Raw genomic sequence first — 12,792 nt, forward strand, 5'->3', positions numbered from 1 at the left:
CCAAGCAGATGGTCTTAAAACAGACCAACACTTTGCAAGGCATGTAAGAAACACATCTTATAAGCAGAATTAAGAACATACAAAAACCGTGTACACGACTAATAGTGGAGTGGTTTTTGATGCTTGAAGCACTCCACCTTAGTGGGTACTGTAAACTGTTTCTCGAATAGGCGGTTAGTCACTTCTTCCAGTTAGCAGTTGACATTTATTATATTACCTCTAATGGTTTAAACGTTTACTAAAATGGGGAAAATGAGAAAAAGTTTCTGAGCAAGCAACATTCCGCGAGTGTGAAGCGAGACGTGCGCGGGGCGTTTTCACGGTTTTTGGACACAATGCAGTTCATGCAATAACGACTGTATGAGAATTCTGTATGTTCCTAAGTCTAGGCCTGTAACGTGTCACCCTGTGTCATGAAATCCTGAAGCCTATTAAATACCTATTAAATACCACGCCCTACCGAAACATATACCAATGCTGCTGGGCGGCATAACAAGCATTTATACAAGCTTAAGCTTCTAATACATTCCTCGGATGATGTTGGTCACAAAAACCTCTACTACTACTGAAATCATCTATTTCTACTTAGGCATTTCTACAGCTTCATTTGTAAGAAGCCTTATGAACAATAAAACTTATGAATGCCAATCTCAGTGCAAAGTTCAGATGTCGCGGAGGCGCGGCCACGAGCCTCTATGTCATCATGGACGATAACACTTCTGATTTTAACCAGAATAGAACATCATGGCAACCGGCTGTTTATAAAAAGATAAAAGTACTTAGGTACTTAATTATGCTATGTATTTTTCCCAAAGATAACGATTTGGTTACCCAGGCAAATTGTAGCGGTCTCCACATTACCAAACAAGATGGCGCTACAAAAATTCTGCATCGCGCTAACGAAGTGTTCACAAAAATCGAAGATATATACAACTGCCAAAGATGTCTAGCCATAGCCATAGCTCCCGTACACAAATAATCATCAATAAGGACATATGTACTTTGGAGGGAGTTCCACAATACACGGTTCTGGGCCGCTTATTTTTTTTTTGATCAAAGCAAAAAAGTTAGTGGTGCGTGCCGGGGTGGAACTCGGTCCCCTCAAAAGGCAGGCCGAAGCCCTAACCGCTAGGCTATCACCGCTTCAATCCAAAATAGTGACCACGCATTGATATCTGGCATCAAAATTTTGCATAAGATCAAAATAAGCTCATATTGGTCTAACTTTTTTAAATTACCTCTTGACCGAAATCTCACCTGGTGGTAAGTGATGACGCAGTTTAAGATGGTAGCGGGCTAGCCTGTAAGATACTTACCGTGAGTCGTGACGCTAAAGCACTTAGCCGCATGTCTCTGTTGGTGAGGTGGTAACAACAGGGATTACAAAATTATAGCTCTGGAGTCTTTAGTTATATTTTTCGTTTATTCAGTCTAGATTTATTTTAAAAGCCTTTAGGTATAAAAGTACTTAAAACTTGTAATTCATGTTAAAGGTGTGTTACAAAACAATAATGTAATAGATAATCAGTACATGCTTCGCAAATTTAAAAAAAGATTAATTTAATACCTAGCTTCATCTTTTCTAAATGATTATAGATTACCCAGAATAGACTTATCTGAACAATAATAGAATGTTATGATAACCTGCGTGAGAAGGACTGTTTTCAACACGATAAAATAATAAAGAGATAATCTAGCAATCGAATTCTAGGTATCTACAATCTTTGTATTTTTCCAAATGACTTTATCTATATAGGGTTAAATAAAATATACCAGAAAGCTGTAGTTCCTATCATTAAAACTAACCACTTTTATTGTAAGACTCTTAAAAATTCTGTTTTAAATTATTGCACACAAAAAAATTATTAAACATTTTATTTCTGTAAAGTGAAATTACACTGTGAAACCAAATTCATGTACTTATTCGACAACGTCGCGTAGTCGGGTCAGTGAACGCACGATACATTACATAGAAGTAAATAGGAATATGTAGAGTATCTGTGTAAAATATATAAATATCTAATATTTTACAAACTATCGTGTTAAAAAAAAGATGTTAAACAAATGTGGTTAGTTTTAATTTAAACAAATACAGGCCGAAGGCTTTCTGATATTTTTGATTTAACCCTATATAGTCGAAATAACATAATAAACTATCATTAGAGACATACTGTTTTTGAAAGGATGAAAATTGATTTTTAAAGTTAGCATTGATTTAAATAACGTTTAACATTACAGTATTCATACAAAAAATGTATAACATATTAAAAATTCACCATTATTAATTGTGGTAATTTGAAATCCCATTTGCATGTGTAGGTTTCCCATTTACATTTGTCGTATGTGTGCGTGGGAACGTGTGTCTGAATTATTGTTTAAATAATAATTGCGATTTTTGCTGTTGCCATCCGTAACCCATTTTAACGTCCGAATATATGGTTTTCTCTGCTTATTTTTATGACAGTTTTGTACAGTTTTTTTCTCTGAAACTACTTACTGATTTAAAAAAGGGTGTAGGTTAATTATTATGAATACTGAGAGACCACATCGACTTAATACAACGGGTATTTCTAACAATATAGATTCTTTCAAATCAAAAATAATTATTGAAATCCGCGTAGATTTCACAGGTATACACGGGTATCAACCCATTACAGCCAGTGGCGTGCACAGGGTTTTCGACCAGGGATGCATAAAGCAGGTAGATGGCATAAAATGGAGAGAATCCGCTCCAATACGCGTTATATAAAATAATTTGGATATGCAGTGCTTTTGTGCATGTATGAAGTGCACGCAACTGATTACAGGCCCACTTCAGGACACGGGTGTACTTTCAGAATGAGAACGTCTTAGGACGTAGTCCACATTGCTGGCCAACAAGGGCGGATTTGCAGTCTTCAGGCCCCATTGATAAAGTTATGGAGAACTCCCAGGCATGCAAGTTTCCTTGCGATGTTTCCTTCACCTTTAAAGCACGTGATTGCTTCAATTAAAAACGCGAATAACCTCAAAATTTAGAGGTTTAAGCCAGGGATTAAACACGGCCCCATGAAGGGAGGCCGAAGCCCTAACTATTGGCAATAACCACGTTAAATTAATTTCCTTTGAAAGCGAAGAAATTTATTTCGGAAATAACCACGTTTAATTCATTTCCAAATTGAAAGCGAAAGCTAGTGGTATATAAACGTTAAATTTGTAAAGGTATAATAATTTCCTTTCCAGAAAAGTTGAAAGCTATGCTTTGACGGCCGACTGGCGCAGTGGGCAGCGACCCTGCTTTCTGAGTCCAAGGCCGTGGGTTCGATTCCCGCAACTGGAAAATGTTTGTGTGATGAGCATTAAGTGTTTTTCAGTGTCTGGGTGTTTATATGTATTTTCTAAGTATTTATGTATATATAATTCATAAAAATATTCATCAGTCATCTTAGTACCCATAACACAAGCTACGCTTACTTTGGGGCTAGGTGGCGATGTGTGTATTGTCGTAGTATATTTATTTATTTATTTATTTATGCTAAGTGGAATATTTTTGTACCTATATAATGATATTATATACCAAAATATTCCACCATTAAATAAACTAATAACTATAAATAAACTAATAACTTTACGAGTCGTATTTTTAAAAGCAATTAAATCGATACACACCCGGATCTAATGTGATAATAATGTTTAGAATATAAGTAGGTATCCTAAAGCCTGATATTTTATCTATAACTCTGTTAATTTATAATTTATTGATAAAAATTACTCACTGGAACACATATATATTATCTTTTGCGAACGGCGACGTCGATTGTTTTATTTAGAACCGTCAGCAAAATGATCCTTATCAAAATTCGTTGATTCGATTAAGTACCATACTTCTATATAAATGTGTCCACCACGCTTGTCTAAGGCGGATTGATGGGCTTGCACAAATTATTATAACATTTATGTACCTACAGCTGATGCTTAGTAAGGGCGAAAGAAGAATGTTTGTCCGCGCTTGTTACAGTTTTTTTACAAACCGTTTGTTTTCCGGAATAAAAAGTAGCCTACGATACTTACCCTCCGTCCTTTCAACTAACTCTAGGCTAACAATAATGTTGATAGTTGCAAAGTTAGCGCAATCATAATATTACCTAGTTAAATGTTAGTGATCTTTTTTTTTATTCCAATGCAAGGTAGCCATTGATTGTAATCTGGTTGTCAGTGACGTTAGCCCGATACCATAGACTTAAGTATCGGCCTAACGTGTTAGGGGTGTGGCCCGTGAATAAGTACAACCCATTGGAACGTAACTGCCCAATGTTATTTATGTTATAACTTTTTTTTTCGTGCGGAAAAGCGTGGAGGTTATGTCAGACTCGGACTGATTAAACCAAAATCTGTTTCTATTCATGTTCTAACAGTGCATACAGGGTATCCTCTAAGTGGGCAGATATTATAAGATGAAAAAAATCTCCAGTAAGAGTTATTAAAAACTTAAGTATATGCTTTGTAAGACTTATAAAAAGTCTACTCTCAAGTATTTATAACTCGTACTAGAGATTTTCTTCATTTTATATCAACTGCATACCCTCTATGCACGCCACTGTGTTCTAACCCAACCTCTAATTTACCAAAATAATGCTTTCAATTAAAAAAAAAATTACGGTTCCAAAGCTTTCATCAAATTCAAATCTCGCGATTATAATTTAATGGTATTTAGATCCATTTTACGGCGACAAAATCATGTATTTTAATAATAAGACATACACAAATTCATGAGTATTCTTATATAATGATAATAATATTGACACAAATCAAAACAGCCGGGTTCGCGACCCGGATAAAGTTAAGCTAAGGCCAAACCACAATGGCGTGCCAATTTCCGACCAATCACAACACGCGCTTTAACTTTTTGCACTGGCAGCTTTTCACGCCACCGCGGACGCGTTAGTTTTGGTTGCCCTTAGACTGAACAATTAAATGAGATGAGAGATACATATGGATGCTTTAAACATTAGTAATTTTATTAAAAGCCAGTGGGTAAGACTTGTCCTCGCTTTCGGGGTGATAGTGAGACAGATATTACTTGATTAACCTGTCTTAACTGTTAAGGAAAACATTGCGAGGAAACCGAGTTCTCCGTGATGTTATGCACAATGTTTTTGTAGCCGTGTGAATTCTATCAACCCTTCAGGTCAACTTGGTAGACTAGACTTTCTCATTCTGGAAAACCCGTAACCTGGACTGGCAATGGGTTGATATTTGATAAAGACAATAGATGATGACTTAATATAGAATGTGTAACTAAGTATAAACAATTATAGATATAATAGGTAGGTATTCTAGTTGAATCAGAAGTGATCTTTGGTCAGCGCATTTCAATAATTTTGTTTATCGCAGACCTTCTTGGCCTTTCGTCTGGGGCATACCCTTTGTATCGAGTGTTGGTTATTTTCCTCATATTTACCTAATTATTTCTAATTAGGTACAATATAAAAATATATTAGAATAAATGAATTAACATCGTTTTTTTTTAAGCAGGTATGCATTTATAGATTACGTTAAAAAACTAAAATGTATGTATACTTAAAGGAAAAATACATAGAAAATCAACAATAAAAAACAGAAAACTTCCTCACTATGTTCTTCGTTTACGTTACTAACGAATGGTTTTTTTGTCATAATGTCAGCTAATGGACGCTGGATTTGTAGGACGTCCAAATACCACGTTCATGCGCCACTTGGGTCTGGACCCATTTGGAATTTATTTCCACTTGTGCGCCAATGCTCACAGAGTTAATAAAGCTGAGAAGATACATTTTTATCCTTTCTCCGGGGAATATTTGTCCTGCCCATGCTATCCGTGCAGTGTACTGTTAAAGACTGTCTTGATGATATGTAATATGATGATGAAAAATTTGGATTTATCCCTTTATCATTGCGTGTGTGTTTATTTGCATACGTGTTTTCGCTAATGTTATCGAAGAAATTGTTGATGTTTAATAGGAGGACGTCTCAAGTTTGTTACTACACGAGATTCGCTTTATTATTGCTTTATAATAATGTCGTTGCTACACAAAAGATAAGCAACATTAACCTTTACCTATTTTAAAGCGGCTCAAATGAAGTGATATTTAATATCAATATAGATTTTATTACCACACATTAGCGGTCGTGCCGGGTAAACAACCTGTACGACAAGATTTTGATAACTAGTTTGACACACCTACCTTTGAAATGGAATTCTACCAGCTGCTTTATAAATAGTGACCACTTATATTGATTCAATATTAATTGTTCAAGCTTTTAAGAAAACATGCGGAAATTTTCAATGAATTACCTCTTAGGTATTATTTATTATTTCTTTATATTAATAGAAACTAGTAGATTAGAAGCAACTCGTCTGCTTTGAATTTGGGAAATTGCCGCGGTGCAAAGTCCAAATAAAAAGTTTCGCAGATATGTCTTAAAATTTAATGGACTTTGATACCAATGTTTTGGCCCTTTTTATTTCCCTTAAGGATAAAATACAAAAAAGTTATTCTTGTACTATAGGTACCTCAAAGATTCTACGTTCAGTCCCTTTAGCTAGTTTGTCAGTCAGTCAGAACAAAGCTTTATTTAGATCATATGTATAGATAATTAATTAAATCTAAGTATATCAAGAATAGGCTTTTTGGTTTATTGTTTTAACGGAGTAGTATTTAAATTAAAATATTTTTTTATTTGATAACTTGATTCTTGGGCAAACGAAATAATAAATTCAAATTCAAAATTAATTTATTTCTCCGAAAGCCGATGCGACGCATTGAGTATTATGTAGAACAGCCGGTGAAAATGTGAATAGGAAAAACATACTTATCAGAAATTGAACGTGGACGAAGTCGGAGGCGGAGAATCTCGTCCATTTGACCGACTCTGAACTGTCGAAAGGCCTCGAGGCCCATCCTATACCTGAACTCAATCATATTTGATGGCGAGGCCGCGCCTCTCAATGAAAGCGTAGAGTTTGTAGACTCATGATAAAAATTCAAATTAGTCTATAACCTCACTATCTAACCTCATATTGAAAATCTCCTGTCCTGTTTGTGCGCGGTTTGTGCGTGATAGTGACGTCCAACCCCAGAATGGGGAGTATGGCAAATGGGGACAAGGGGAACACGTCACGAGCAAGTACCGGTCACCCTCCCGCAGATTCGGCCCATATAACCGCGAGGTTGGTAGGGCCATGTGAGGTGTTTAGCTTGGGCGGTGGGATAGATGTTGCCTAATGTAGTTATTTTTTTATTTTTGGCTGTTGAAAGGCTTCGGCTGTGACCAGTTACCACCGACAAAGCAAAGCAAAGCGACTAAGCTTTCCAATGTCGAATAGCTTATAGCATCATTATTAACACCTGGTGAGATTTCACTTATGTGGTAGTGGAATACGTAAAACCAGGAAAGTATCTAAAAGATCCTCGATCGGCCGATAAAATATTTTTAAATATGCTTACAACTAGGAAATCATTTTTTAATATAATACATTTGTTCGTTGTTTTATTCCTTTGAGACTAACATTTGAGTCATTGAACCTGCGGTATGCTCTCAATACGCCAGCTGCATTGTGTTACAGTGAATGTAGATATTTATGTACTTAATAGAGCTTCCTGCTTCAATAACAAAGAACTGAAGCAAGAAAGACTGATGGCCTTCAAGACCGGTATATATTATCATACATAAAGTATTAGCAATGTTAAGTACTAGAAATATTTTATCGTACTTATAATATTACTAGACTCGAAGATAGACATCAATCTCAGGGGCCGGGCTGGGTTTGAATCCCAGCTCGCACCTCTTACTTTTCTAAGATACGAGTATGTGCGTTTCAAACAATTCAAATCTGGAGGAGATCCCTGCCCAGCCCGGCTAGCAGCAGGATACAATATAACAATATTTTCTACCAAAGCTTTATCACGTCTTAAGGCACTGGCGCACAAGTGGAAATAATATCCAAATAATATATGTTTAAAATAATATATAATATGTGTAACCGGGGATAAACTTCTCCTATTCCATGTTTCCGTGCAGGTGGACACGTTAATTATGAATGAATGAATGAATGAATACACTTTTATTTTACACCACATAACGAATAGTAAAATTATAAATAGAAATTTAACAAAAAGTATACAATTTGGCCCTATATATATAATAATATCCCCCAATTATATACCCTGTCAGGGGATATAATGGGGGGATATATTTTTTATCTCCTGCCTTTGCTAGCCCTGCTGTAGTAGGCCGGTGGAGGGTTTATTCCAAAACACGTGAGAAACGTTTGTTTTCGGGATACATTTGGCCATTGCTCCAACAATAAGTCACAGCCGTGACTCCCTATTAATATCATAACTCATAATATAAGCACAAGATTATATCACTGAGTTTGCGTAGAAACAAATAGCACGTAGATAAAATATAAGTAGATACATATTTACGCGTCCATATCAGCGTAATAAGCGCACGTCACCAAAAGTAGACACTTTAAAACAACCAAAGATAACTGGATAATAAATTTCTTTAGAAATTCTAACTTGCGATTTCCGAGCAGTGTGCAAACCACTGTGTGCAAAAACGGGTCTGTGGGTCGTGTGGTATCTGGTGATGGTAGATTAGAATACGTATGTTACGACCTCTCTTTTTGCCGCGGGTGTAGGCCTATATAGATAGATAGAATAGTTAGAATAGTTTTTATAAGCTGGAATATGGACACAAATGATGATAAATTAACAAATATTTAAAATCTTGTTAAAAGCATATTCATCATTCATCATCAACAGCCCACAAGCGGCCACTGCTGAACATAGGCCTTTCAAAGAGCGCGCCACCAGCGCCACGGTCCTTCGCCTTTCTCATCCAGCCGATTCCAGCCACCTTTTTAAGTTCATCTGTCCGATCTCGATCCGACCGATTCGCGATCTCCACTCCAGAACACGTCTGCCCCAACGGCCATCGGTCCTACGATAGACATGACCCGCCCACTGCCACTTCAACTTGCTTATCCTTTCAGCTATGTCGGTGACCTTGGTTCTTCTACGGATTTCGTCGTTGCGGATTCTATCCCAAGAGAGACTCCCAACATAGCTCGCTCGCTTTAAATTTGTGGATCAACAGTGTCCACGTCTCGGCTCCATATGTCATTACAGGCAGGGCACACTCGTTAAAGACTTTCGTCTTGAGGCATTGGGTATCGGCGAATAGAAGACTTGACATATACGAGTATATATAATTCATTGTAAATAATAACCAAATTCCCATGCAATTAAAATGATCATCATCATATGAGCCCATTACCGGCCCACTACAAGGCACGGGTCTCCTCCCAAAATGAGGAGGGGTTAAGGCCGTAGTCCACCACGCTGGATTTGTGGATTGGTGGACTCCACACACCTTTGAGAACATAATGTAGAACTCTCAGGCATGCAGATTTCCTCACGATGTTTTCCTCCACCGTTGAAGCAAGTGATATTATGCTTTTAAAAAAAAATATATAATTGAACGAGGTGACTAAGACAACCCGTCTGCCCAGCGTGTAAATTTTGGGCATACCCTCCCCTTGGGGGAACAGCAATGGCCTGTTATAGGCTATTTGATGAGTGCAAACCACAATGTTATAATGCTTTGGTCCAAAATACCTAGAATTGGACCAAATGTTAATTAGAAGAGTTACAGATTTACGGATGGTCCAGTTTGCATTTCCAAAATTAATCACAGAGTAAACATTTTGATCGTAGGTAAAAGATGCTCATTTATTACAAACAGTTATTGGCGGAATTTTCCAGACCCATACCATAGTAGTTTTCGTTATTTTTTTCCTTTATGATATTTGTGTTACACATATTGTGACTTTCGCTGAGGCATTCTTTGCCGAGCAAGCATGAGTTGACTACTTCGTACGAGAGATCACGTCATCAGCATTTCTCTGTTTCGTGACCTTTGGGCTCCCTATAAAATTACCTGACGGTCTTTAATTTTTTCACCGTATTTATTACAACAAGATAGATAATTAAGTACCTTAGAACATGTAAGAAATATGAAAAAGAGACGTGGAATACAAGAAAACCTAAGCATAACTGTAGTTCCAAAGTATCAAGTCGCCCGCTTGGATTAACGAGGTAGGGAATAAGCGGAGTCTAATTGTTTTTAATTCTAATGTCCCTTGCCTTGGAGAGTAGGTAGGCACAATAACCCGTTGTTCCTTGTCGTATTACGAGATCATAATCATTAAGGTCTGCCAATACGTATATTAGAGCAGCGTGGAGAGTCTTAAGCTCTAAATCTCTCTCTCCTATGAGGAAGGAGGCTTGTATTATAACGCTTATGAGGATGAACTTCGCCACTACGAGATCAACTAAAAGAGGCAATGGAATATATCATAGCAAGGATGACGCAACAGAACCTTGAGCTTTGCCCAATCTGACGAAAGAACGATATACTGTTACTACCTAGGCACGTAATTCTATCACATATTTATTATCGAACGTAATTGAGACATTGAAAACAACTAAATAAACTTGTTTGTACTGTGTGCAAATTGCAGAATAGGCTTACGCACGTCACAGCCCCACCCGCGTTTTCCGCCAATCGGAGGCCGCCATTCGCGCACTCCCTCTCTATATAATGCGCACGCGCATTTGAATTAGCACTCGCTAGTTGCTAGTTCCAGTAATTTGTTCCTTATAATTAAATGGGTGACAGATTTAATAAATCAAGATTTTATAACTGGCTGATATTTCTGTTCAGTTTCAGTAATTTGGATAAAATTTAGATTTTTATTATTTTCTACATTTTTGCCATAAAGTATTTTTATTTTATTTTAATTTATTATAAATTTAACTACTATTGTAAACATGCTGAATTTTAAAGTTATCCCAGAAGACTACGTAAGGAAGGCTGCCAAGTAAGTTTTTAATGTTTAGAATTAAGCAACATTTTTCGAAATATCAACCTACTATTGCTACCTACTTATTAAATATATTAAATAAAATTAGGTACCTACTAATTTTATTAAAATCTTTAAATTAGGACACTTAATAAAAATTTTTTAAAGCTTATTTTTAATTAATTAACTATGAAATTTCATTAAAATAATTGATAAATTTTTAAAAGATTAGATTAGATTATATTCTTTCAAAATAGGAAAACAAACCTAACTCTTTGTTAAAGTAGGTATATTTCCCAGTAATACCCATATTTCATAACCAATTAAAAGGGGCAACTTTAAAAATAGAGATATGTTTATTATCGAATAAAATTTACTTCAAATGTTACTTTAACTTAATACCATAACTATAATATAACCTGATGTTTATAACCTGAGCTAATTACTTAACTATATAATGGGCCTTACAAATAAACGTGGAATACCTTACGTTGGAATAGTTATCATGCTCTGACATTTGAAAAGTTCTCTCAGTTGAAGTGTGACAAAACACTGCGAAACTGTTTTATTTCCAATGCCATATAAGTAACGATACTGACTAGTAAACGATCAAATTACTATCAAGAAAATCCGACTAAGAAGGATTTATAAAGAGTGTTTTGTTCCAGATGTGCGCAAGTGGCTATCAGCTGCAGCAGAGCAGCACACCAAGCTGCTTTGCGAGGTTCCACCAAACTCAACCCTCAACTTGCTGCTTTGACTCCCAAGGTACTTTTCTTCTTATAGTATTAATTATCTCAGGAAGCGGTGATAGCGGTGCTTAGGACTCCAGCTTCACTTTCGGAGTCGCGTTCGAATCCCAGCACTCATCTCTCTTTACGGTGAAGGAGAACGTGGTGAGGAATGCCGAAAGGCATGCCTAAAAGTTCTCCATAAATTTTTCAAAGGCATGTGGAGAACACTAGGCCAACGATTGTGGAAGAAGACCCGTGGGTCTTCGTTGAAAAGATGAATTATCTGGAGTATCTCATTGGCAAACGAAGCTCTACGTTGGCAAAGATCAGTAATAAGATCGCCTTTTGCTTGAAATGTATGTTTATTTTGTATTGTACCTTTTATCCGTTTTCATGCAAAGCAGTTATTTGAATAAATAATTGACGGACCAAGACAATGGCCTACCCAAGTCTGTGGAATACCATCGCCTAAAAACGAAGCAACACTTCGTGGGGCATGCAATGCAAGAAACACGTACCTTGTGTCCAACAACCTAAGGTTAAGGTGTTAAGCCTGTAATAACACAAGCAACCACGTCCTTTAGACCGTAAAGAAGGATTGCAACAATGCCGCTTGGAGAGGCTGGAAGTCATCAAACCTACGAGCGCGACGATTCGTAATGACTCTCGAAAACAGCTTGTAGATATGACTCAGCAGCGAGATGTGTCTGTAATTCTTCAACAAGGTATTATCACCTTTTATCGCTTGGAGATATAAGAACGGTAGTAGCAATTACCCGACGAGCTCTGTCACAAAAAGCTCTACTACTTCGAACCGAAAATCATTATCATTTCTGTTCTTACTCTCGGCAGGAGTAATTTGGGAAATTATATTTGATGATTTTTTATGATGATGATTATGATTTTTCTGTTCCGGTGGGATGCTCTTGGCAGTGACCGTTACCATCCAACCAATAAAAACGTGCTGCCAAGCGATTTAGCGTTCCAGTACGATGTCAGGTAGAACCTGATTATTTGTATGGTTTTTCAATGGCATTCCTACCTACCCGTAACAAGTTAGCCCGCTACGATCTTAAACTATATCATTACTTACATAGGTGTAATGAAAGAAAAGGTAGGTACATAGGGCGAGAAATCAAACGAACATAAGTACTTACCTATAAAATT

At 36.7% G+C, this 12,792-nt stretch overlaps 1 protein-coding gene across 2 annotated transcripts in view; it reads left to right on the top strand.

The window, feature by feature from the left end:
- The window catches only part of LOC120636966 (phosphoenolpyruvate carboxykinase [GTP]-like), a 32,937-nt gene that overhangs the window by 12,203 nt on the left and 7,942 nt on the right, over window positions 1-12,792 (top strand). Inside the window, exons 1-2 of one of the 2 annotated variants that reach the window (XM_039908545.1) lie at window positions 10,671-10,909; window positions 11,560-11,659. In XM_039908545.1, the coding sequence (XP_039764479.1) occupies window positions 10,860-10,909; window positions 11,560-11,659 (150 nt within the window). In that variant the 5' untranslated portion in view covers window positions 10,671-10,859. Of the gene's footprint in view, window positions 1-10,670; window positions 10,910-11,559; window positions 11,660-12,792 lie in introns of those variants that run through there. The other variant, XM_039908553.1, reaches the window with a different exon arrangement.

The sequence above is a fragment of the Pararge aegeria genome, chromosome 1 (assembly GCF_905163445.1).
Source record: "Pararge aegeria chromosome 1, ilParAegt1.1, whole genome shotgun sequence".
Taxonomy (NCBI): domain Eukaryota; kingdom Metazoa; phylum Arthropoda; class Insecta; order Lepidoptera; family Nymphalidae; genus Pararge; species Pararge aegeria.